The sequence below is a fragment of the Mauremys reevesii genome, linkage group 3 (genome assembly GCF_016161935.1).
Source record: "Mauremys reevesii isolate NIE-2019 linkage group 3, ASM1616193v1, whole genome shotgun sequence".
Classification (NCBI taxonomy): domain Eukaryota; kingdom Metazoa; phylum Chordata; order Testudines; family Geoemydidae; genus Mauremys; species Mauremys reevesii.
Window position 1 is genome coordinate 125,461,622 of NC_052625.1, and position 25,648 is coordinate 125,487,269.

Sequence of the window (25,648 nt, forward strand, 5' to 3'; positions counted from 1 at the left end):
GGATTTGCTAGGGCTTACCCTTGAAGGACCTAAAAACATGGACAGAGCTCTTGATCTCAAGATGAAAGGGGATAGGTACTGAATCCCTAACAAAAGAGTTTTTATGCTAACTATTCAGGCATTTGAGCCAAATAGGCATGAACAAAAACAAGAGTTTTAAATTATCTGAATATAAATCACCTCCTCTCTGTCAGGTGTCAGCTTGCATGGTTTCCTTGATGTCATATCCTATTAATGCTTCAATCAAAGAGCCTTCCATGAGAAACAGGATAGGGGACACCTGAATTTCTCATGTAAAAAAGGCAATCCGAAAAAACATTCTGAGGGGAAGAAAATATTTCTGTCTGCCTCTTGTACATCATAAAGAAGCAAACTAGTTCACATGAATTGAATTAAACTCTTATTAATCCTGAAAAGTTTCTAAAAAATAAGAACAGAGAAAAATTCAGAACAGTGACTCTGCAAAGAAAAAAAAAATCAAAGGGGCAAATACTTCCAATCATCTTTCTATTTCCTGATGGTGGGGAGGGGGAGAATAATCAGTAGGAACCTCCATTTCAGTTCTCTCTGAGATTAAATGATTCTGGCCTTTTTAATGGCTGTTCTTTTGAAGATCAACTATGCATGTTGAGTGGGAAAGAAGAGTATTTTTAAAATGTACATTAAAAGTTAGGCCTGGCCTACACTAAAAAGGTAGGTCAATCCACTTACCTCCCACAGGGGTGTGAAAAATCCACACCCCTGAGCAACGTACTTAAACCAACCTAACCCCAGCACAGACAGAGCTAGGTTGATGGAAGAATTCTTCTCTCAGCCTAGCTACCACCTTTCAGGGAGGTGGATTATCTGTGTTGATGGGAAAACCCTCTCATCGGCATAGGTAGAGTCTATGCCACAGTGTTACAGCGGTGCAGCTGTGCTGCTGCAGCATTTCAAGTGTAGACAAGCCCTTAGAATCAGTGGCTCAAAATGCTCCTGTACGCTGTCCACCCACATTCTTAAGCCCAGCGTACTGAGTGGCACAGACAGCTGGGTATAGTTAGAATGTAACTTGGATATTTTTGTTACATGTGTCTTCACACTCTAAACCAACATTTCACTCAGAGTTCTATTCATTATTGTATGACATTTTAATTTAAATGAGCAATGTGTTTACTTTGCTTAGTTATTGGTGTTAACCCTTAAATCAGGCTTTAAAACTCCTTATTAGAATAAAGGAAAGAAATTCTCATCTCTAGACTGTTTGCCTCGTACTGAAGTAGTGCACTCATTTAAAGACTGAAGGCATTCTTTGCCAGGGTAGCTATACATAAATCCCCTTTTCTTTAAGGAAGAAATTACAATTTATAAGCTTGGATTCTGAACAATGCAGCAGAACATGTCTAATTTACAGACCTTCTGAGCTGTGGATTTCAATGGTGCTTGCTTTTAATAAATTAAGTAAAACTACAACTACCCAGAACAATCTACAAGGTTTGACTACAGTTACTGTTCCTTTAAGACATGCAGTTTTGACTGAAACTGGCATGCTATAGAGAATGAAAAAGAATTCACTGTTTCTAAAAAAGATGAGACCATAACATTCACAAACTCATCTGGCAAGGAAACGCTATAGAAACTAGAAAAAGTGGCAAAGTGGTCTTTTGTTGGAGTTTGGAGGGTGAGCCTCCTCTTCTTTCATTTGTTGCATTGGGGAGTTTTTGATTACGCCTGCTCAAACAGACGCTTTGTGCTAATGTGTTTTCTTGTGGATTTGCCAGGTGACCTCGAACCCTTCGGCAACAGGCCAGTTCCACCACAACAACTGTTCCTTAAACAAGCACAGCAAGTGAAGTCAGTTTTTGCCACTACTGTCCAGATGGAACACTGACTTTCCTGTTCCTCTCTTGCTGGTAGTGAATATAGCCTTAGATTCTTACATTAAAACAATACAGGAATCTGAGAGGTGCTCCACTGAATATCAACATTAGGAAGATACATATATTTCTCAGACCATCATCTAAATCGTTCCTCCTTTGATTCAGTTGCCACCAATCTGTGTTCATGGACATCTCTGCTATTGATCACTCTGGCAGAGAGGGCCAGTGAGGTAGCATTTTGTCCCTTGACCTCTCTTATATACATGCATCCTCTCCAATCTCTGGGCTCCAGTGCTGGCTGACCAGGGACAGAAATAGATGGCACAACTAAAGTCAGGCATGAGAAACAGAGAAAATGCCATTAAAGGAAGAAGGTAAGCAGTCAAGCAAGGGCATATGATGCAAACTAAGTATTATTAGCTTTCTCTTGTATTATGTCTATACCAACAGTTTACCATGTTTTCTCTGGGGGCTTCCTCTTTTGCCACCGTTCAAGTGTCAAAGAATGACACAATGGATTTGGCACCCACCAGTTCTCCTGGTTGGGTGTAGTAGGAGCTTCTAATTCTCCTAAAATGTTCCTTGGCTTCATTTTAGAAAATTCCTTCATATTAAACTTTCAGGAATTCCTTATAGACAACTGAGAATAATAGGAGCACTCAGCTCATCAAATGACCTTTGCTTTGGGCCAGCATAATGCAGCTGTAGGAATTCATTTCGACATATCTTCCAGCAGTACTTCCAATAGATGTGAATTGTCACTTGTTATCAGCTTATTCATGCTACTCAGACTCATAGTTGCTTCGGGCAAGCAGGTAATTATAAAATGCTGAAACTTTGTGCTCATACAACTCAGTAAATCCTGGGGATGGAGCTTTAAAGGACAGCTCTTTTAAAAATCAAATTCATGCAGCTAGATCTTTTATTGTTCCTGTTTCTCTCATGAATCTGTTGTTTAAACACCTTCACTGATTTTTCTTTGTTACACAGTAAGGTTTTGACTATGGCATGTATGGCCTTTTGCTCAGAAATATCAATATATCTGTTTAATTTTCTATGTATCCTTTAAAAATCTCATTATCAAGTCACAGACACTTTAAAAAAAATCACAGAAGATTGGGTGCTTGCCAATGATCCTGTCAGGTATAAAAATAAATGTATAATAAAACGCCTTCTAAAAGATTGAGAAACAATAGATGGTATTCAAAAGTGGTAAATTTTAATATTTGCAGGGCATCTTCATGATGTGTTCTCTAATTCCAGCAAACTGTAGAATCACTGATAGAACCAAAATGAAGGTGGTCTTCAGTAAACTTTGGAGAATTAAAAAAAAAAATAGTGAGAGTGGGGAGGGATAGCTCAGTGGTTTGAGCATTGGCCTGCTAAACCCAGGGTTGTGAGTTCAATCCTTGAGGGGGCCACTTAGGAATCTGGGGCAAAAATTGGTCCTGCTAGTGAAGGCAGGGGGCTGGACTCGATGACCTTTCAAGGTCCCTTCCAGTTCTAGGAGATTGGTATATCTCCAATTACCACCTTACCACCACAGTTCAATACTGCAATGTTTTCATTGTTCCCTGTTCAGCGGAGCTTTTCCTTTAGTTTCTGAGGTCCAAAGGAAAAGGAGCACCAGAGAAATTTCTGTAATATCTTTCACTAAGGCACAAAGGGGTCTTAAAGAAGAAGTTTAATACTTCTTGCTTCTCAAACTACACCAAAGCTAACAAACCATAGCCTACTCTAGTTCTCGTACCTAAAAATCATCAGGAAGAAGTGGCTGGGACCAGGTCTGGAGTGGACATTTACCATGAATATAATTCTTCAGGCTATTAAAATCTTTATGAAGAATCTTACAGCCCTCTACTGCAATTCTAAATTCTGGAGACTATACCACTATCTGCTACTCTTAAAATAAGCCCCATCCCTTCCTGGTAAGGAGTTGGCTAATAGCTGTCCTGTGAAGAAATGGGGTTTCTGCCTCTACTGTGGAACCTAACTTGTACATCTCAGTCTGTGTTCCTAATGAATCAAATTCAGTTAGGATATAGTAATAACTGCTACCACCACTAAAATAGTGCAAGCTCTCCATGATTAGGCCCCAAAACATAAGCACTGAGGCAAGTCATTTCCATAGTGGAATACATGTGCTTCACTTTTAGTATATACTTCAGTTTCAGTGACTTCATTGAGACTTAAATACATGTGTAAGTGATGTCCTGAATAGGGATGTTTTCCTAAATCAGAGGTACTGTGTGATAAGCAGCACGTCAGCCTCATGCCTCAACCCCATGTGGTCAGAATACTTCTGGTATAAACAAATATCCCATAGTGTTTTACTTACATATGGAACATATTTAGTCTTGGCAGAATTCAATTATCATTATTATTTTATTATTATTATTTAAATGGATAATATCAGTGTTTATTTTAAGCATGTTTTAGTTTTTATTCATTTTTTCCTGCAACTGTGAACATTTAAAAATCCAGGTGAGATAATTATTTAATGACAGTAGACACTGAGATTCAAAAAGTTAAAGCACACTGTCAACATACGTCAAAATTTTAGCCTCAGTCAAACTCTAGTAAGTTCTCAAGCAGCATTTTTCTGTGCCTATCTGTAAATTTCAACAGTTATTGATTAGAAATATTTTTTTAGTCAGTTTGTATGGGTACAGTGAAATCAGTGTTTATCTACATTTACCGAAAAATCGAATGCTTCCAAGCCTAAATATATTCCTTAGTTTAATGTCCATGAAGCAGGGGTTGCTGTGCAGACGTTAACTGAGAGATGTAATTGTGTATAACGCTGACTTGCTTCTTGACTCTTCTGGTCAAAACTTTGTAGCACGGCAAGGAGACAGCTTACGTCTGATTCAGCTCATTTGGCTGCTCTTCTCTCTTCTAACAGGAAACAATTAGTACGGCTGCAGAGAGTGGGAGGAAAGCAAGCACAAGAGCTTACACAAATATTTTTGTTATCATTAACATTTTCAATGTTTCTAGCCCATTTGTTAAACTATTTTTCTTTTTCAGTAAAAATGAAATGGTTCTAGCAAAGTGTGTGATTAATCCTCCCCTCCCAAAAAATGCTTTGCTTGCTAAAGTTCTAAAATTATAATGCATCTTAATGATTACATCTCTACCACATTCCATAAAAATACTCTGAAAGGTGTCAGGGAAAGAGCTGTGAGGAAGAGCTCAATATTGAAACAAAACCCCACTTAGTAAAACCAGAATTTGTGAATAGATAATTTTATTTTTAACGTTGCCCTAGTGGTAGGTGGCTTTTGTTGTTCTTTAGTCTTGGCTTCTCTCTAGAATAGTCTTCAGAATCAATAATCTTCAAGAAAAGGTAGTTTTATTTTTGTAGATAAAAGAAGATTGAGACTAATTAGATATTAATCAAAAGTAATGACGTTTAACGTGCTACAATAGTATAAATAGTAATGACAGAATTCATTTTGTGTTTTTTATTCAACAAGAATGTTTCTGCCACTTGAAAAGAAACAATTTCCTTGGCTAGGCTAACACTAAGTATCCTGCAGTGGAGTTACTAGAGAGTTAAAATGGACAAGAAAGAGGCAAGTCCAACAGTAGATATTTTCAATTGTCACTAAAATGTCTCATAAAACATCAACTTTTTATATTGCTCATGAAATTGTATATTTCAAAACAAACCAGAAACATATGCAGCTTGTTTGAATTTGAAAAGTTCACCATAATTAAGCCATTTATTTGCTTTTGTAACAACACAATGACAAATTATGAAATCGCCACATGATCCAGTAAATTATATGTGCAAGAAATACTGCATTTCCTAATGGAAACTTGTTCATTTACCAGAAGTTGCACAGCGTGTTGGATGAACAATGTGGTATGTTGATCTCTTGAGAATTTGGTGTCAATACATTCCAGATTTTCTTCGATCATCTCAGCTCTGTCGTTAGTGAACATGTTTCCAACCTTACAAAACTGAAAATCCTGACATTTGGTGTGTCTGTTGTATGGTAACGAAGGAGATTAGTTCTTGCAGTCCAGTCATTGATATAACTAGAGTAGTGATGTTGAATGGAGATATTTATTATCTGTGAAAACCCTGGAGTAATCTTGAATCATTTCCAGTAATGTGTTTGTGCATTCTCCCAGATGTAACTATGCATGATATAATTTGTTGCCTAGTTCGTTTCTTTGAGCCAGGAATGGACAACTTTTCAAAGTCTTGGCTTGAAAAGATGCATGTATGTTACACCCTCTGTCACGCTTTACAAGGTACTACAATCAGGCAGTCTTTATACTTGAGCTGTCTAGACATTGTAACCGAGCTGAAAAGGACAAATGAAAGAAAAAGCCCTTTCCATCAGACCTTTTTTCATTCTGCGCCCAATTCTGATTCACAAGCTGCACACTAACAAGAAAAGATAATGGGGGTAAATAGGGTACAAAGCCACTGGAGTGGGACAGGCGAAAGAACTCACAGTTCAGTGGTCCTCTGTTAATATTTGTTTATGATTAACATGCAAAAGTATTTGTCTGGAAGATCTGTATATGTATTCATTGGTGGTATGATTTTCTAATTTATTCACTCTTTCAGAATTATTCACATTAATAATTTTACTTTTGAGGCATTTGTAGTTTTAACTTCCTCTCATTGACTGACTGAACATGCCAATCAAATAGGTAGGGCCAGATCATCAGCTGCTATAAATCAGTGCAGAAACTCACAAACTTCAGTAGAGCTATTTCAATTTATACTAGCTTAAGATCTGTGTGTATTAGTAGAGCTGGGAGAAAAACAGTCATTATCTTCATAGATTTTTTTTTTTAATTTGCTGGGAGAAAGTACTTTTTTTTCCAGTTAAAAACGTTTTTTACGTTTTTTGTGTTAACCCTTTCTCTTTTTTCCTTCTGCTCCGCCTTCCTACCTTTCTCTGTGCCAAAGTTGGAAAAGGAAAACGGGAGAGAAAGGAATGAGGACAACAACCTTTTTGTCAAAGGGGAAATTTAAAAAAAATGAAAAATGTCACTGAATATGTCACTTATTATAAAGTAATAAACTGCATGAGCGCAAATGTTTTCAAATGAAAAATGTTGTTCTGCTGTAACTTTTACCTCTTGAGAGATTCTCCAGTTTCTTAATACTTCGCACTGTTCAAAGTTGCAGTAATGGCAGCATGTTTATAGAGTGTCCACAAGAGCATCTTTTCAATAAAACCTATTTTATTATCATTTAATGAAAATTGTGGAGAGAATTTCCAAACAATTAAGAAAATGTAATTTTCCACTGAAATGTCAAGCTTTTAATGAGATTTATATTTAAATAATGATGGTTTTGTCTGCAAAAGTAGTGTTTGAGAGATAAATAAATGAAATGACTTGGTAGCACTTACAGCTGTGTAAGGACATCTTTTTAAAGAAGTATTTCCAGGGTATCAAAGAACAGTATAACACTAGTATGAAATATGGATGGGATTCTCAAGTCCGATAAGGCCAATTAACACTCCATAAGCAGCCCTAAATCAGGGAATCATAACCAGCTCTCTGCAGCCCCCTCTCCCCTCTGTTGGGTATGTCTACACCGCAGCTAGAAGCATACTTCCAAGTGCAAGCAGGTAGACACTCTGGCTGTGCTCAAGCTAGTATGTTAAAAATAGCAGTGTAGCCAGGGGTAGCTGGGCTGCAGTATGGGCTAGCTGCCATAATATGGACCAAGGGAGTCTGGACAGATTTGAACTCAAGAAAGCTTTGTTTTTCAACCTCTTCATTTGCCAGTGCTCTCTTCCATAGCTCTAGGGTTTGGTGGCTTAGGCCTGGTCTACACTACGTGTTTATACCGAATTTAGCAGCGTTAAACCGATTTAATGCTGCGCCCGTCCACACAACGAAGCCCTTTATATCGATTTAAAGGGCTCTTAAAACTGATTTCTGTACTTCTCCCCGACGAGGGGAGTAGCGCTGAAATTGGTATTGCCATGTCGGATTAGGGTTAGTGTGGCCGCAATTTGACGGTATTGGCCTCCGGGCGGTATCCCACAGTGCACCATTGTGACCGCTCTGGAAAGCCATCTGAACTCGGATGCACTGGCCAGGTAGACAGGAAAAGCCCCGCGAACTTTTGAATTTCATTTCCTGTTTGCCCAGTGTGGAGCGCTGATCAGCACGGACTGTACGGGAGATACTGGATCTGATCGCTTTATGGGGAGACAAATCTGTTCTATCAGAGCTCCGTTCCAGAAGACGAAATGCCAAAGCATTTGAAAAAATCTCCAGACAGAGGCCACAGCAGGGACTCAATACAGTGCTGCGTGAGAAGCGTCACGGAAAGCCAAAGAATCAAATGGACACTCATGGAGGGAGGGGGCGGGGACTGAGGACTCCAGCTATCCCACAGTCCCCGCAGTCTCCGAAAAGTATTTGCATTCTTGGCTGAGCTCCCAATGCCTGAAGGGTCAAAAACATTGTCCCGGGTGGTTCAGGGTATATCTCATCAATTCACCCCCCTCTCCCCCCCGTGAAAGAAAAGGGAAAAAAATTGTTTCTCGCCTTTTTTCAATGTCACCGTATGTCTACTGCATGCTGCTGGTAGACGCGGTGCTGCAGCGCTGAACAGCAGCATCCTCTCCCCTTCCTTTCCTGATGGCAGACGGTACAAAATGGTGGAAAACTGTCCTCATCATCCCGTGGTGCTCCTGGCTGGCCTCGATGAGGTCAGCCGGGGGCGCCTGGGCAACAATGGGAATGACTCCTGGTCATTCCCGGCAGACGGTGCAAAAGGATTGAAAACCGTCCTCATCATAGCAAGTGGGGGCTGAGCTCCATCAGCCCCCCCCCTTTCATGTCTAATGAAGAATCTGTACTGCCTGGACTATCATAGCAGTGGGAGGCTGCCTCCCCCTCATTTTATCTCACTAAAAAGTCAGTGTTTCTTATTCCTGCATTCTTTATTACTTCATCACACAAATAGGGGGGACACTGCCATGGTAGCCCAGGAGGGTTGGGGAAAGAGGGAAGCAACGGGTGAGGTTGTTGCAGGGGCACTCCCTAGAATGGGATCATCATTTCTGCAGGATCTCTGGGGCGCTGACCTGGAGCGGCTGTGCTCTCTGGTTCTCTAGTACACTTGCCCCATATTCTAGGCAGGACTGACTCTATTTTTAGACAAAACATAAAGAAGGGAATGACCTGGGGAGTCATTCCCATTTTTGTCCATGCACCCTCGGCCGACCTCAGCGAGGCCAGCCAGGAGCACCCATGACAGCAGCAGATGGTACAAAAGGACTGATAACCATCATCACCAATTTCCAATTGCAAACGGTGCAAAATGAATGATAAACGTCATCGCCAATTTCCAATTGCAGACGGTGCTATAGCTGGTAACCGTCTCTGCTACCTTGCAAAGGCAAATGAATGCTGCTGAGTAGCACTGCAGTACCGCGTCTGTCAGCAGCATCCAGTACACATACGGTGACAGTGACAAAAGGCTAAACGGGTTGCATGGTTGCCATGCTATGGCGTCTGCAAAAAGGCGCAAAATGATTGTCTGCCGTTGCTGTCACGGAGGAAGGATTGAGTGACAACATTTAGCCAGAATCACCCGCGACACTGTTTTTGCATTGGGATCACAACCCAGAATTCCAATGGGCAGGGGAGACTGCAGGAGCTACGGGATAGCTACCCACAGTGCAACGCTCCAGAAATCGACGCTAGCCTCAGTACATGAACGCACACCGCCGAAATAATGTGCTTAGTGTGGCCGCGTGCACTCGACTTTATACAATGTTTTAAAAAAACAGTTTATGTAAAATCGGAATAATCCCGTAGTGTAGACATACCCTTAATGTCCCTTCTGTCATTCTTACCCTGCTTCGTCATGTTTGTCTGTCACATAATGGCATCAGCATTGCCTTACCTCCACGTGAAGTCAGGAGTTATTGGGTACTCAGCACTTTTTTGAAAATTAAACCACTTTTTAGATCCCTAAATATGGATTTAAGAGAAGAGTGCCACAGGAGCCTCCTCAAACAAATCTACATTTATTGGCAAAAAATTGAACTTTCACTCACGAGTGGCGAGCTGGTCAGCCTAACTTAGTTCCTAGTAGTGCCTATAATCCAGCAAGCATCACTGTAAAAACACTTTTCTCTTTCTTTCTTTGTTGTAGGATTTTAGATAATGGGCTGTGTGCAATGCAAGGATAAAGAAGCAACAAAACTGACAGACGAGAGGGACGGCAGTTTAACTCAGAGTTCAGGATACCGCTATGGCACAGATCCCACGCCACAGCACTACCCTAGTTTCGGTGTGACGTCAATTCCAAACTACAACAACTTTCACGCAACAGGGGGCCAGGGACTGACTGTCTTTGGGGGTGTCAATTCCTCTTCTCATACTGGGACTTTGCGTACAAGAGGAGGAACAGGTAGGTCCTGATACAAGCTTATTTCATGGTATATTTTAGCACATTGTTTAAAAATGTATCTATTTAGTATAAAGTATAACTAATTTCAGAGAAGTCTCTGAGCTCTAAAGGAGCCTATTGACTTAGGGAAAAGACTTTTGGGAAAAATTCACCTCTGACATTTAATCATTGAAATAAACTGCACTGAGCATTGAAGTTACCGGTAAAATAACCATAATTTCAACCATATAACTACTAACTTATAGTAGTTACTAGTTGTAAGCAGTGGGGGTAACCTAACTAATTATAGTAATTACAAACCAAACTGAGCCCTTTTGCACACACATCATAGCATGGTATCACAATGAAAGTGTTGTCCAGATATCTTCTCCTTTTTCAGGTGTAACGCTCTTTGTGGCGCTTTATGACTATGAAGCAAGAACAGAAGATGACTTAAGTTTTCAGAAAGGAGAAAAATTTCAGATACTTAACAGCTCGTGAGTTTTAACGGAGTGTCATGCTTGTCAGTTACTATTTTATAATTAAAGATAACATAATGTCAACGGTTCTGTTTATCAACTTGTATAATCAGTAAAAGAAAAGGTGTTATATAGTCAAGAAATATGCTTTTTAGGTCTTGTGCTTGTCTTCCACTGCTTTTTACAGACTTTATTATGGGGGGAAATTTCCAGAACTGCAATTTTTCTTTGAAAAGTGGCATCGTGAGGTTCCATGGTGAGAGCCTCTTTCAATGATTTCCATAGCTAATGGAATTTAGAATTCACAGCAAATTCAATCTTGGAACTGAGAGCACAAGCTTCTGTGCATCACCACCAGTAATAAAAGTGCTGCAAGCCAAATTAGGCCATGTTCACACCTCTGCTATTCCATTATCTTCAATATTTTACACGAGAGTTTAATTTGAAAGAAAAAAAAAACTTGATTCACAAGAAGGAATACAGTCCAGCTGTGTATGCCAACAGGAGTAAAAAAGCAATAATATTTTTGTCACTGCAGTAAGATGCTAAAACTTCGAATATGCACAGGGAGCAGATCTGTTGGGTAGTAATGCACCATTTCTACAGTCATATTGTAGGACTGCACTTTAAGCCAATTTCTTAAAATGAATTTTAGCTACTGTCCATGAAAAGATACTCATTTGAGGGTTAAAATCTGCTTCTAAAAGATTACTGTGCTGGCAGTTTACTGTGAATCCTATATTGGAATAACTTGTAGAAAGCATTATCTGTTGTGTGCAATGTTGCTGTCATAATGAAATAAAAATGGATTAATATCCAAAAGTATACAGTAAGGAACAAAAGCAATATCACGTTCTGTTTTATGACAGCGGGGCAAATTCATTCCAGATGTAACGCCATCAACTTTAATAGAATAACTTCAGGGCTCAGTTTGGCCCAGCGTCCATTAAAATGAAAAGAGTCAGGTAGTTCTGTGGAACATTTCATGAAACTGTGCAGCTGGAGAGCTTTGATGTAGATGAAAGTACAGATGCCTCAGTTAAGACTTGTAAAGAGAGCAGCAGTTTAAAAACATCTCCACTTCTAAATTAGCAATTGCAAAAAAAAATCTGACAAAAGATTTTACATTATCCCCTTTTTTCACATTGCCTGGTGCTCTCCTAGCCTTGAAGCCTTGCCGCAAGCCATATCTTGAAACTCACAAAAAATTCAGTCTATTATAAATTCCTTAAACATTCCACTTAATGAAGTCAATGGGAGCTCACAGTAAGCTATATTATTTGGAGTCATTGTAGGACAGAGTAAAATAACAGATTCCACCCACACATGAATGGTAGCAATGCATGCATTGTGATGTTGGTACATATTGTGTGGAGGAAGGTTTTCTAGAGAGAAAATCAGCTACCCGTTGACTGCCTTAGGAGTTGTGGGTGCTTAGTAACCATCAGGATTAGGCTCTACATGCTCGGAACCTCCAATATCTAACCACACTCCTGGAATGTTGAAAATCAGGATGGAAACCTTACAAGAACAGGCTTTGTTGTAAGAATTCATACTTTTGTTATGTTCCTGTTCAGGCTGGATATAATGCAAGATAAGCCTCTTTTTGTGCTCTTCTGGTGCTGCTTGGAATTATGAAGCACACAGGTGCACAAAAATGAGTTTGTTTTGTTTTCAATTGAACAGATTTCTTTTTCAATCTAAAAGAGGTTCAGGTTTGGTTAATCTTCTGGGTGAAAGTTCAGATCAGTAATAATCTTTATCTGAGTTATTTCATGGATCTCTAAAATTAATGTTGGATTTGATGTAGGTTGAGATAAAATGTAATTTAATTCCCCTCCTCACCAGCGCATTGAGAAAGATTTATGTTTTTCTCTTTTGGAACATTTTATGACATATAGTATGTAATATTTATGGATACGATAAAATACCTCCATCTAGTGGAATTTATGCAATAATACATTGAAAATAAAAAATAATAACTAATACATCTCTGTTGTGCAATAATAGAAACAAAGATTTAATACAGGATTTTAATTGTATTTATTAATAAAAGGTTTTGGTCATTTCCCAAAAATATTTTATATGGAGACACAGGGCAAGATTTTCAAACTTTGACTGCCTAAAGTTAGGCGCACAAACAGAAGTGGCCCAATTTTCAGAGTTGTTGAACACCCACAGCTTCTATGAAGTCAGTGATATCTGTGTGTGCTCAACTCCTGAAAACCAGGTACTTCTATTTAGGTGCATTATTTTAGGTACCCAAGTTAGATAGTGTTAACCAAAATTTCTAGAATAAAGATTGTGTTATGGATGAGATTGCCTGCAACCTACTGAAAACAAACAGGGGGCGGGAATCACACTCAAAAAATGAATAACAGAATATGAATTTTTTTTAAGATTACAAATCAATAGCTCAAAAGATGAAAAAGAACATCTCCTGTTTGATTAAGTTCAGCTGTTTTCTGAGCTTACAAAGCATTTTACAAGTTCTCTCAGAAACTAGTTCACAGAGAAATAGTTTTAAAACAGTTCATCTTCATATAATTTAAATGCTTGTTCAAAACAGCATTGCCCATATCTGATTTCTGTAGTTCCTGTTCGCTTATTGGAAGCTTTAAGGTTTTTAGTTCACATTTGTTGATTCTGTATAATTTAATTACATCTCCATTTTACAGATTTGGAAATAGAGACAGAGTTTATAAACTATCCAAAGCCACAAAGAGGAATCTTTAGCTTGGCTACACTGTGCCAGAGTGTGGACTACAGGCATGAGAATTGTAGAGTGCACCAATATGTTGAGATCTAACTGCCCCGAGTGGACATTGCTGACGCTAATGAAAAGATACCTACTTTGTGATAACATAGTGCTATTTGAAAGAGGGCCATTTTAATGCAAACTAGGTACCTTTTAGACTGAAAGAGCAGTGTCCACACAGGACAATTAGAGCACAGTGCTTTGGTGAGCTCTGCGATTCAATCCCCTGTACTCCACACTCTGGCGCAGGATAGATGTAGCCTTTGTTCAAGATGGTGACCCGGAGAAGCAACACAGAGCCCAATTTTCAAAGGCTATTCCAAGCTGCAGATTGGGTAACAAGGCAAGTAAATGGCCTTGTTACATTCTTGAGTATCCATCAGATGCATCCCACTTAAGGTGTGGATGTTCCTATTAAGGCTATGGCTACACTGGCGAGTTGCAGCGCTGGAAAGCCTCCACCAGCGCTGCAATTAGTAAGTGGCCACACCTGCAGGGCACTTCCAGCGCTGCAACTCCCTGGCTGCAGCGCTGGCCCTACACCTCACTCAGCATGGGGAATAAGGATTCCAGCGCTGGTGCTGCAGCGCTGGTCATCAAGTGTGGCCACACACCCGCGCTGTGATTGGCCTCCAGGAAATAAGGTGTATCCCAGAATGCTTTTATAAATTACTCTCTCTGTTTTGTTATGCAGCCTCTCTTTGTTTTGTTGTGAACGAGCTCCGTGCGGAGCTCCGTTCTGTACCTGGCTGTAAACAATCAAATGAGAGGCAGGGAGAGTGAATGAAACAGAATGGAGCCGATCTCCGTTTGAACTGCTTATCTATAAAAACAAACACTGATCACAGCAAACAGGAGCTATCTATACCTGGCTGTGAATGATCAAATGAGAGGCAGGGGAAACAGTGTTGGATGCAGGCTGTTAGGGTTCACAAACATTTTGTGATTTTTCCAATCTCTCTCTTCCCCGCTCCCTGTCACAGTACACCACAGGGAGTGAGTGAAACAGGGGGCAGTCCGTGTTGGAGGCAGGCTGTTTGCAATTAGAGTTAAGACTAAGGGCTCATGAACATTTTGTGATTTTTCCAATCCAGGAAGCTAACACACAGTGTTGGCTCCAAAAATCCACTCTCTATCTTCCCCGCTCCCTGTCACAGTACACCACCCTCCACCCCCCTCTTTTGAAAAGCACATTGGCGCACTTGAATGCTGGGATAGCTGCCCATAATGCAGCACTCCCAACAGCGCTGCAAATGCTGCAAATGTGGCCACACACCACTGTGAGTGTAGCTGTGAGCTGTGAGTGTGGCCACACACCAGCGCTGCTCCTACACAGCTGGATGACCAGCGCTGCAAACTACCAGCGCTGCAAACCGTAAGAAATAGTTTTAAAACAGTTCATCTTCATATAATTTAAATGCTTGTTCAAAACAGCATTGCCCATATCTGATTTCTGTAGTTCCTGTTCGCTTATTGGAAGCTTTAAGGTTTTTAGTTCACATTTGTTGATTCTGTATAATTTAATTAAATCTCCATTTTACAGATTTGGAAATAGAGACAGAGTTTATAAACTATCCAAAGCCACAAAGAGGAATCTTTAGCTTGGCTACACTGTGCCAGAGTGTGGACTACAGGCATGAGAATTGTAGAGTGCACCAATATGTTGAGATCTAACTGCCCCGAGTGGACATTGCTGACGCTAACGAAAAGATACCTACTTTGTGATAACATAGTGCTATTTGAAAGAGGGCCATTTTAATGCAAACTAGGTACCTTTTAGACTGAAAGAGCAGTGTCCACACAGGACAATTAGAGCACAGTGCTTTGGTGAGCTCTGCGATTCAATCCCCTGTACTCCACACTCTGGCGCAGGATAGATGTAGCCTTTGTTCGAGTTGGAATTAGAAGTTAGGAGTATCTGGATCCCAGTGTTGTGTTCAGACCACTAAACCATGAATCATCCCATCCTGTAAAAAACTGGGAATTATACATTTTCTAAGGCTATTGCATTTCATTACAGCAGATTTTCTTCTAAGGGCCGTCTCTTGTCTTCATTCTATACATCTGCCTATTATTGACATAAACTGAAGTTGTGTATGTGTGTGGGAGGGGGGCAGTGACTGCACTGAGATGGCCCTGTTTTGCTTTCTTTTGAAAGGTTTGGGAGAAGTGGCTTGCACAATGATTTGAAAATGTAGCCAACTCATTTAGAATTTAAAATAGCTTTTGTTGGTGACCCGGAGAAGCAACACAGAGCCCAATTTTCAAAGGCTATTCCAAGCTGCAGATTGGGTAACAAGGCAAGTAAATGGCCTTGTTACATTCTTGAGTATCCATCAGATGCATCCCACTTAAGGTGTGGATGTTCCTATTAAGGTTAGAGATGGACGCGACTCAAAAGTTTCCCAAAAGTTTGGATCTGATATTTTGTTTCAGGGCCCTCACAAGAGCCTGTATTTGAAAATTGGCCCCACACCAATTATTCCACACTCCAAGTCAAACTCAGCTGAGGGTGACTGGGGTGGAAATAAACAGCCATTTATGCCACTGAATTTGAAAAACTATACTTCTGAACACTAATTTTTAAAAAAACGTAAATAGGTGCATAGGGGTAAGTGTCTCGCTCTCCAAAATGCCTATATGATAAAAGTGTGAGTTGTTATTAGTTCTTAGCATTACCTACAGCTTCATGCTTTAACAGTCAAATAATTTTCTTTGCAACTGTATTTTTCACTCTGACTTTCTCACCTCTATTACTTCAGTGAAGGAGACTGGTGGGAGGCACGTTCCTTGACAACAGGAGAAACTGGTTACATTCCCAGTAATTATGTGGCTCCAGTCGACTCCATCCAAGCAGAGGAGTATGTTTCCTTTTCATTAAAAGAGATATTAACGCTGTAATTGAAGGAGATTTAAGAATGAGTTGATTGATTGTAGTGATTTTCAAGTGACTTACATCATTTTTATTTCAGTTTTCAGCTGCACTGATAAATAATTAGGCAATTAGTAACAAAGGGAGCACAAACTGAGCCATTTTTCAATGTCAAAACAAAAAGAAAGAAATCACAGCAAATGAAGCAGACCTTGTTCTGTTGTTCTAACCAATTTCTTGTTTTAGACCAGAGTTACACAAACTAACTTGCCAGTGCCCCAGGAACAAGTAATTTACATAAAACAGGGAAGATTGTATCAACCATCATTTTCAATGTGGCATCATGGCCCACAGAGTCAACAGCAGGCAATAAAGCATGGTTTGCTGGGTCTATAGCCTCTGTGGTCTGACACTTTAAGAGCCCATGTACTTTATTTTAGACCTATATTTATTTCATAATCAGCATGTTGTGCCGTTAGAGCAATCAGTATTTGAAACACCAAGCACAAAAGTTATATTGCAAAATTGCCTTATTTTAATGAGTTGTTCGATTTCAAACAAATTTAAATTATTGGGTGCTAAGAACAAAGAAATTAATCTAACACAATGGCATTTAGAGCATAAGTACCTACAGAATCATGAAAAAATTGTACTCTCTTAAGTTGTATCTGGTCCTTCTATTCAGTTTTCTTAGCTCTAGTGCAAGAGGAAAAATTGGTCCTTGATAAAATGGGTGTATAATCAAGAAGTCACAGGTCAATAAACTGTTATACTGCAGTTTAAAAACAAAATGTAAAATATACGGTTGACTCAGAAGTTAGTCTGACTGCAGCTCTCTGTCCAGTGGCAGCACATTTTAAAATGTGTTCAACCTTTTTTTATTCATTCTATTCACTATATTCAATGGTCTAAATTCTGGCAAGCGCTGTATATCAGCACTTACCAGAGGCTTGAGGTGCATGTGGATCACCCTTCCAAACCCAAAGAAAGGCTACTTCTTTCAGATTTTCTATGGCACTACCTGTCACTTGTGTTCCAGGGTAAAGCCTAAAGTATGAGGACCACAGTGGACAGAATAGAGGGATCTGTAATTTTTTTCAATGATCTACTATTTTGGAGTTTTGCAAGACCCTACTGGGCATCCTATCTAGCATTTTTCTTACCTCCTCTTATGTTTTTAAGGTGGTACTTTGGCAAACTTGGCCGAAAAGATGCTGAGAGACAGCTGTTGTCATTTGGAAACCCACGAGGTACCTTCCTTATCCGTGAAAGTGAAACCACCAAAGGTAAGATGGCCAGTTCTATGAATATTAATGGTAAGTGTAAGACAGAAATTGTAGCTCATGGTTATGACAAGTCAGCAAGATTCTTTTGTGAATGAAACTGAGATAGAAAGATATCACCTAGTCAGACTGCAGTGATCACTACAACTCAATTCAGTGAAAACCATTATTTATTTCTGTACAATTAAAATGTTCAAATCTCACCTTCTCAGATGGATATAAGTAAGGGGTTGTTTTTTGTTTTTCCTCATCTCTTAGAACAGGGATAGGCAACCTATGGCATGGGTGCCAAAGTCGGCACGCGAGCTGATTTTCAGTGGCACTCACACTGCCCGGGTCCTGGCCACCAGTCTAGGGGGCTCTGCATTTTAATTTAATTTTAAATGAAGCTTCTTAAATGTTTAAAAAACCTTATTTACTTTACATACAACAAAAGTTAGTTATATATTATAGACTTATAGAAAGAGACCTTCTAAAAACATTAACATGCATTATTGGCACGCGAAACCTTAAATGAGAGTGAATAAATGAAGACTCAGCACAGCACTTCTGAAAGGTTGCCGATCCCTGCTTTAGAATGTTAATTTCACAGAATTTGTTTAACAATTTTAAATTCAAGTATTTCAGAAGTGAGTGAAAAGAAGGAGCATTGTGTGAAGAGTTGACGTCATGAGTGGGTAGAGCTAAGATTTTTGACAGGACTTAGAAGAGTAGCACCATGTATATCTTTCAATCTGACCTCTCATTATATGATACATCCTGTTTAATAATTCAGGTGCAAGTGCCAAATCATTCCTTCAGAGCCCCTAATTCCGAATGGAATGTCAGAGTTGATATTCTGTTGCTTCAAAAGGATAGCTTCCCATGCTATTACCCTGCAGCTTGCCCTGAATATAGCAGCCAGATACAAGTGCCCATAGCGTAGCAACCAGAGTCAAGGCACAGTCTTCATAGCCTCTATGGCCATATAGCTTCTAGACGTTCCATGTCACTGACTCCTGATTAAAATATGGAGAGCATGACACCCTAGGCTAGTTTGAAAACTTGACTGTTATAAGCATGCTTCTACCCTTCAGGAGTAGATTTATGTATAATTCTGAACAACAGTTATTTGACCTTGTTTGCAGAGTGATAGTTTTTCAGAACATCCACACTATTTCCTTTAGCTGAATCTGTTTTTTCTCTTAGAGCTTTCTAGGAGAAACAAAAACACCTTAACATGGGGGTAAACCACCAGGGATGTGCTTATAACATCAACCTCATTTTCTTTGCTGCATGACTTTGCTGAGGCTTTCTACAGCAACAGGACAGGCTTCTGTTGAAAATTGAGGGGTTTTGTGTTTTATTTTATTTAATGTCCATTGTCAACATTGCCGACTCATCCATGGAGCATCTCAGGGAAGATGGTGAAAGAGAAAATATAGCCAACTTGCCATTCAGATCAAAGAATAAAACATATTGGAGGATGGAGTGGTGGATTCTCCATCTCTTGGAGTCTTTAAATCAAGACTTTCATGCGCTCTAGCTCAACGAGAGTTATGGACTTGATGTAGGAATCACTGAAAATCTATGGCCTGTGTTATACGGTCAGACAAAATGATCATAATGGTCTCTCTGGTCTTAAAATCTATGAATCAGCCAAGATCACGTTAAAAGTATTAAGCTTGATGACTTCAGCTGTGAGTTTAACCCTCTTTGGTAAAGCTTTCCCACTCCCCCCACTTTGAAAATAAATAAATCAAACCTGTCATCTCATCCTTTCAGTGCCTGACTCCCCAGACATGTCATCACTACTTGTCTGTATGGTCATTCTCCCCTCCTCCATGCTGTTTGTTTTATGGGTTTTTTTTAAAGTTCATAAATGTTGTATGCTTGTGTATATGTAATATTTTATCCATACATCTATGTGTGTATTTGTCCCTTATTACCCAGTTAGTAAGTACATTGTAGGGTATTGAACAATGAAATACATGAAGATTCTCCAGTCCTTCCATTGGATCTGAGGTAAATGGAGCTCCACAAGGGCCTGTACACACAGATCTGATTGCAGGACTGGAGCCTAAGACTATGTTTACATTTTTCTAAAGAATCTAAAATACTAATCAGATGGTGAGTGTGACTGAGGAAAATACAGATGTTGCCAGTGGTGCAAGTCTTACAAAAGCCTAGATATCTAGGTAAAGAACTATGCCTGGAAAGCTTGCATGAGTAGGACTCTGAGGTAAAAATGTCATTACAAAGCATAGCTTGAGAGCAGGTTTATTCCCCTGATGCCCAAACTGTTTTAAAAAAGAATCTCTGAACTCAACTTCTAGAGATGTATTTATCTCAATAGGGAAATCTCTTCAGAAAAATAAGCTCCTAAATGTGCAATTTTTGCTCCATGCTAACAAAAATCTTTCTCTCCTCCTGAGTATGTCTCCCTCTCTTACAAAACAGAATCAAATGTATATAAACATCAGCAGTTTTCCTGGTGGTGTTTTTCCTAATCCAAGAGGATGAATAACAGGAGTTTGAGAGCTCTTGCAGCAGGCTCGGGGTGTGTCTACACTGCAAAGAAAAGCATGCTGTACCACGTCCCAGAGCCCAAGTCAATTAGCTCAGGCTCCAGAGCTAAAAATAGCAATGTTGACATTCTCAAAACTCAGTGATAGTGAGAGTCTCTGAGGCTAGGCTCCAGCCTGAGCAGGAGTGTCTACACTGCTACTTTTAGCCCCTCAGCCTAAGCCAATTGATCTGGGCTCTGAGACTCAGCACTACCAGTTTTTCTTTGCAGTGCAGACGTGCCCTATGAGGGTCTTGCTCACTGGAGCTCAAATCTGTGGTGAACAGCTCACAGGAAGTCTGTTGCAATCCAGTATGACCAAAGGAATTTTTAAATTCTATATCTGACTCCTCCTTGCAATTGTCTCCAGGTTGGACCTGGGGAGATACTTTCTAGCAGACAAGCTGGTTGCATAGCTGCTTTTAAGCACCGTTTCGCCAGTGATACTGCTGAAAGGAGTTAATCTATAGGTTGTCACAAAAGGTACAATTAGTTCTAATGGACAGCCAATCAGTATTGTTTTTCATCAAGCCTGGAGGCTGTAGTGACCAATCCCATGTATTGGGCAGACTGAAACTATAAAAAAGGGCAGCTTCCACTAGCATCTTCCAGATTGCCTCTTCATTTATGAGGAGGAAAAATGGCACCAGAGCAATAGAGTTTATGACGGTGCAGGTTCTCATGAGCTTGAATCAATTTTGTGTGGACACAGTCTCCTTTAAGCTTTCAATAAAGATGCATCATCTCAGCTCCTTCAGTTCTGAAGTCACTAATCTTCTAATCAGAAAACTGGTTCATGCTGTAGGATATGTTGTCACCTCTGATAAGGGAGAGACATGTTCAATGGGCATCATTCTTGCATGTCTGTGTTCCTGCTTAATGTTGCCATGTTTTCTCTCTCCAAGATGGCTGCACTGCAGTAGTGGACAAAGCGATTGCTGCATTTAAAGTTTATTAATTGGTTGTTAATGTTTGAAAAGCAATTTGGGATTCTTCAGGTGCCATGAAAATCTCGACATTTACTATATGTTGCCATTTACCTGAACCACAGTATTTGCAGTGTAACCTGACACTTAAAATTGGGAAAGTAAATTTAACAACCTCAAGGAGTAAATGTTGACATAAATTCTCGTTTACACAAAGGCCCCTCATTTCGGAGAGACCAGTGTAAAGGGGCCTTTGTGTAAATGAGAATCTGGGCCTAAGATATTAAGGGCACTCACTGTAATTTTGTAAGGCTCACCAGTTCTTATTTAAAGTACAATATTTGCTATTTCTGTGCAGTGTCTTTTTTGTCTAATAATAAGTGACTGACACTTTTTTTTAAATTGCCTAAAAACAACTGCTTATACTTTTTTTTCTCCTTACTTTGAACAGGTGCCTATTCCCTGTCTATTCGTGATTGGGATGATATGAAAGGAGACCATGTCAAACATTATAAGATTCGTAAACTTGACAGTGGCGGATATTATATCACAACTAGGGCACAGTTTGAAACTCTTCAGCAGCTAGTTCAACATTATTCAGGTAACTTTGCAGATAAATATCTGATTCTCTCAGCTGTTGCAAAACAGAAATGTTTGCTGTTGACCTCGCCCCTTTCTGTAAGATGTCCTAAGGAGTCTTTTTATTAAGTGACTCATGCACTGCAGTGCATCTTTATTATCCCTTTCCCATTATTTATAAGCAGTTTTACACACCATTCATAAGGTACATAGGCAGTGAAATTTCATCTGTTCTCCTGTTGTTTTTATTTTCTAAAATCCCCGATGTACATTTGTGCACTCATCTAAGCTATGTACTTTGTAAACTGCATGACTGTGGGACAGGGCTATGGGGAACTTCCTAGTGATACAATTATCCAAATAATTCCTACTTGGTACATGGCATTTCAGTCATTATTTTTTAAACTCATTTGCATTAGATACATCTTGTTCTCGGAACAAAAAGAATTTTGCAATTACCAGGGTTTAGACTACAGATGAGCTTGAACAACAAAATTCATATCCATAACTGAGTTAGTTGTCAACAGTAAAATTCAGATCATATTTTGATTCAGAATCTATAAGAGCACGGGGTCATTCAGATCTGACGTTTTGACTCCCTTTGTAATTTAGCTGCTTCCCATTTCATCACTTTTGCTTCATTTTCTGATTGGCTTTAACCGGTGTTGCTACTGCACGTAATCCCAATTCAGTTTTTTAATGGTAAATACTTTTCTTTTTGTAGAAAAAAATTAATGAGGGTGCACTTTTTTTCAGAAGTACTCAGCATTGGCCTAGCTTTTCTCTTATTGAAATCAATGTTAAAATTCCCACTGGCGGAGGGCTTGTCTACACAAACATTTAGTTCATAGCAAAGTGGGATGTGAATCCACTCCACATGCTACAAACTGTCTATCCAGGGCTGATGCACATTAACAAGTTTGTTAGTGCACTTTGATCTAGTCCCATTTCAAAGGGGAGTAGATCAAAGGGAACTGAAGAGTTGTTAATGCATGTCAGCAATGTGCAGGTGGACAGTTAGTCCTTGGCAGGCTAGTGTGGTGTAGATTAATTCCCCATCTTGCTGCAAACTAATGGTTTGGGTAGACAGGCCCTTAGAAGCAAAGTGGAGCCAACATGGAGTCCTTTTGAATATCATACTCTAGATGTTTGTGTGTATTTAGGGCACAAGTCCTCTGTTTAGCTGCAGACCGGGTAGCACATGAACAGCTGGAGTGCAGCCTTCCCCACACAACCCTGCCACTGTGCCTGAACACGGGGGTGGGAAAATAGTACAGTCTCCATGCCCGTACAGTCCTTGACCCCCATGCAAAACTACCAACATGCTTCTGCTAATTAATCGTTGTGATGATGCGTTGTGTTGTCGCCACTTTTTAATGGAAAGCGGATTGAGACCACAAACTCATTTTGCGCAGGCCATCTGACCGTTGTTAAATAGTAACAATTTTCTGGCACCACCTTCCTAGACTGGATTTAATTCAGCAACATGAAAGGCTCTCATATCTCATTATCTATCCCTTTCAGGCTAGGCCATGCTTTTAATACAGACAGAATCTGTTTCCCCCAAGGTTTGTGATCACCAATATTAAATGTGACTCTCAGGCATGGCAGGATGGGCAATAATTGTGAAGGGCCACCCCCTAGCTGGCACAAGGCACGAAAGTGAGCTGCATACTTCTCTAAATTACTCTTAATTGGCTTGTTTCAGCACCGTGCACTTTAATTAAAAAGCATATAATCATTCCACACCCTGCACAACCTTTTGACATTGACAACATTAATTTGTACCGATTGGTCACTGGTACTAACAAGCAACTGAAGAAACCAGTTTAAAGCACTCTGAGTTGATTTGGCAAAAAATGTTACATGGGATTGATGCAGAGCTTATTAAAGGTAATATTTTATTATGGTAAAGGTTTTTTCCAAAGTTACATTTGTAAGCCAACAGAGCTGCTGAATTTAATTCTCACATTTTAGTGCCTGAATTTACTCTGCATTAGCAAGTGCTGACATATAGCATGTTACAGCAAAGTATTACTAGTGGAGCAAGGAGCGCTCCATGCTAATTATTGACTGCCTGAAAGTGTCATTAAAGACAGAGAGAGAAATAATTTACCTGAAATGTGTACTCATACTTCCATATACATTTATGTATACTATATTGCCTATATTTTTCCACTAAGTGTTACATATACAGTACTCTCCATATTTTATTTATATAAAATACTAATGGCTGATTCAAAAAAAAATGTGAAGATGATGACTCCTGCAGTACTTCATTTGGTAGGGAGGTTATATTTCATCTGTCCTTCAACATCTTTTCGTTGCATAATATTTAATGAAATTGTACCTTTTTCCTCTACCCAGCAGTGCAAGATGCATTGTTTCATCTTCCATGATTAGGTTCAAATTGTATATACAATACTTACAACTTAAAGGCCCAAGCTCTGAACACGCTGACTAATATTTATGTAAAAGGTCAAAATACCTTTCAATAGGCATATTTTAAAATGGAAGCATGTATTTTAAGAAAATTCTTGTCTTAGCTTTTCATAATAAGTGACTCGAATGTATTTTATGAAAGATTTTCGAACAATGCATGTTTTAAGAAAAGCTTTCACGGGTTTTTTTTCTTGTATGTTATATCCATACTCTGTTTTCTGTGTGCCATATCCCTGCCCTGCCCTGCTTTCTCTTCTTCCTTCTTCCTGATGGGCCAACCTGAGATAGTGGTTATAACTTATACTCAAGGTGATTTTACACTAAACAACGATAAATACTTGCACCCTTAGGTCCAAGGCATTTCCTCTCATCTCCGGTACAATATCTTGAGTTTCATGCATAAACCTAAGGGATCAAAGGTACTAAGATAATACTAGCTCTGACTCGGGATGGCCTGAAGTCAGCCAGACTTTCCACTAACAGGGCACTTGAATTCCAGTCACCCATGCCAAAACATTCGGAGTGACAGGCTATTCATGAAAAAGTGGGTCTGGTCTATTCTTAGGCATTCAGAGTCTGTTTCCTTGGAGCAGCAAATGTCTTTGATGCCAGCACTGACTGGTTCCTCTCTATTAAAGGAGAGCAGAAGACCATGAGATCCCTAAATTCCCTGTTGCAGCCACCCAAGCTCATGCAGAGGCTTCCAAACATCTAAAGAAACACTCATTGAGTAGCCATTATTCTAACCTTCCCAGTGGAGGTGCTTCCAAACGAACAGGCTGACTTGCTGGCTCAGGTTCCCTGATTTGCAGTCTTTGATTTGCTAAAAGAGGTACAAACTTTCTCCTTTCGTTTTCTGCAAAACTACTTCAGCTACCTAAAGAGAGCTCCTGTTATCCCATGATGTTTCAGCTGAGAAGGCCGAGCTTTGTTTTGCCTCTACCCCTCCCATTTCATTCTGATGCACAAACTTCTCATCTGCCTAGAAGGGAATGTTGCAAAAGTGAATGAAAATTTAAGTTTAATAGTGATCTACATCCTTGCCCTGTTCTGTTGTCTCTGTGTTAAAGTGTAAATGTAATCTGGGCAGGGATCCTTCTTGTCCGATCTGTTTTGGGAAGTGCAATGTGCCTTTACAGCAATATATAAATCATAATGATTATTAATAATAGAATAGGGAGCCTACAATTGTATGAATTGGAGTCATTCCTGTTCCAATCCTGTCTGCTGCTAGTCAGTTTTCAGTGAGTTTACAATGAGGAGTAGTGTTAATCTGTCCAAAAAGGAGCAGATGTAACCTACCAGTGGGTGGGTGTTACAGGTTCTCCTCTCTGTTGATCTACAGAGCACATGGGTTGTTACAGCCTCTGTCTACAGAGCTTTAGTTGAAGCTATAACAGCTCATGCTTAAGTATCAGAGGGGTAGCTGTGTTAGTCTGGATCTGTAAAAAGCAACAAAGAGTCCAATGGCACTTTATAAGCTTATGCTCCAATACATCTGTTAGCTCATGCT

The 25,648-nt window shown here is 39.6% G+C and overlaps 1 protein-coding gene across 9 annotated transcripts in view; it reads left to right on the top strand.

Annotated features, from left to right (window-relative positions):
• Positions 1-25,648, top strand: part of FYN (FYN proto-oncogene, Src family tyrosine kinase) — a 172,501-nt gene that overhangs the window by 117,505 nt on the left and 29,348 nt on the right. For 8 of the 9 annotated variants that reach the window (XM_039529261.1, XM_039529264.1, XM_039529268.1 and 5 more), the window contains 5 exons: positions 10,015-10,272; positions 10,652-10,748; positions 16,251-16,349; positions 17,543-17,646; positions 21,566-21,715. In XM_039529261.1, the coding sequence (XP_039385195.1) occupies positions 10,026-10,272; positions 10,652-10,748; positions 16,251-16,349; positions 17,543-17,646; positions 21,566-21,715 (697 nt within the window). In that variant the 5' untranslated portion in view covers positions 10,015-10,025. Of the gene's footprint in view, positions 1-2,129; positions 2,234-10,014; positions 10,273-10,651; positions 10,749-16,250; positions 16,350-17,542; positions 17,647-21,565; positions 21,716-25,648 lie in introns of those variants that run through there. The other variant, XM_039529266.1, reaches the window with a different exon arrangement.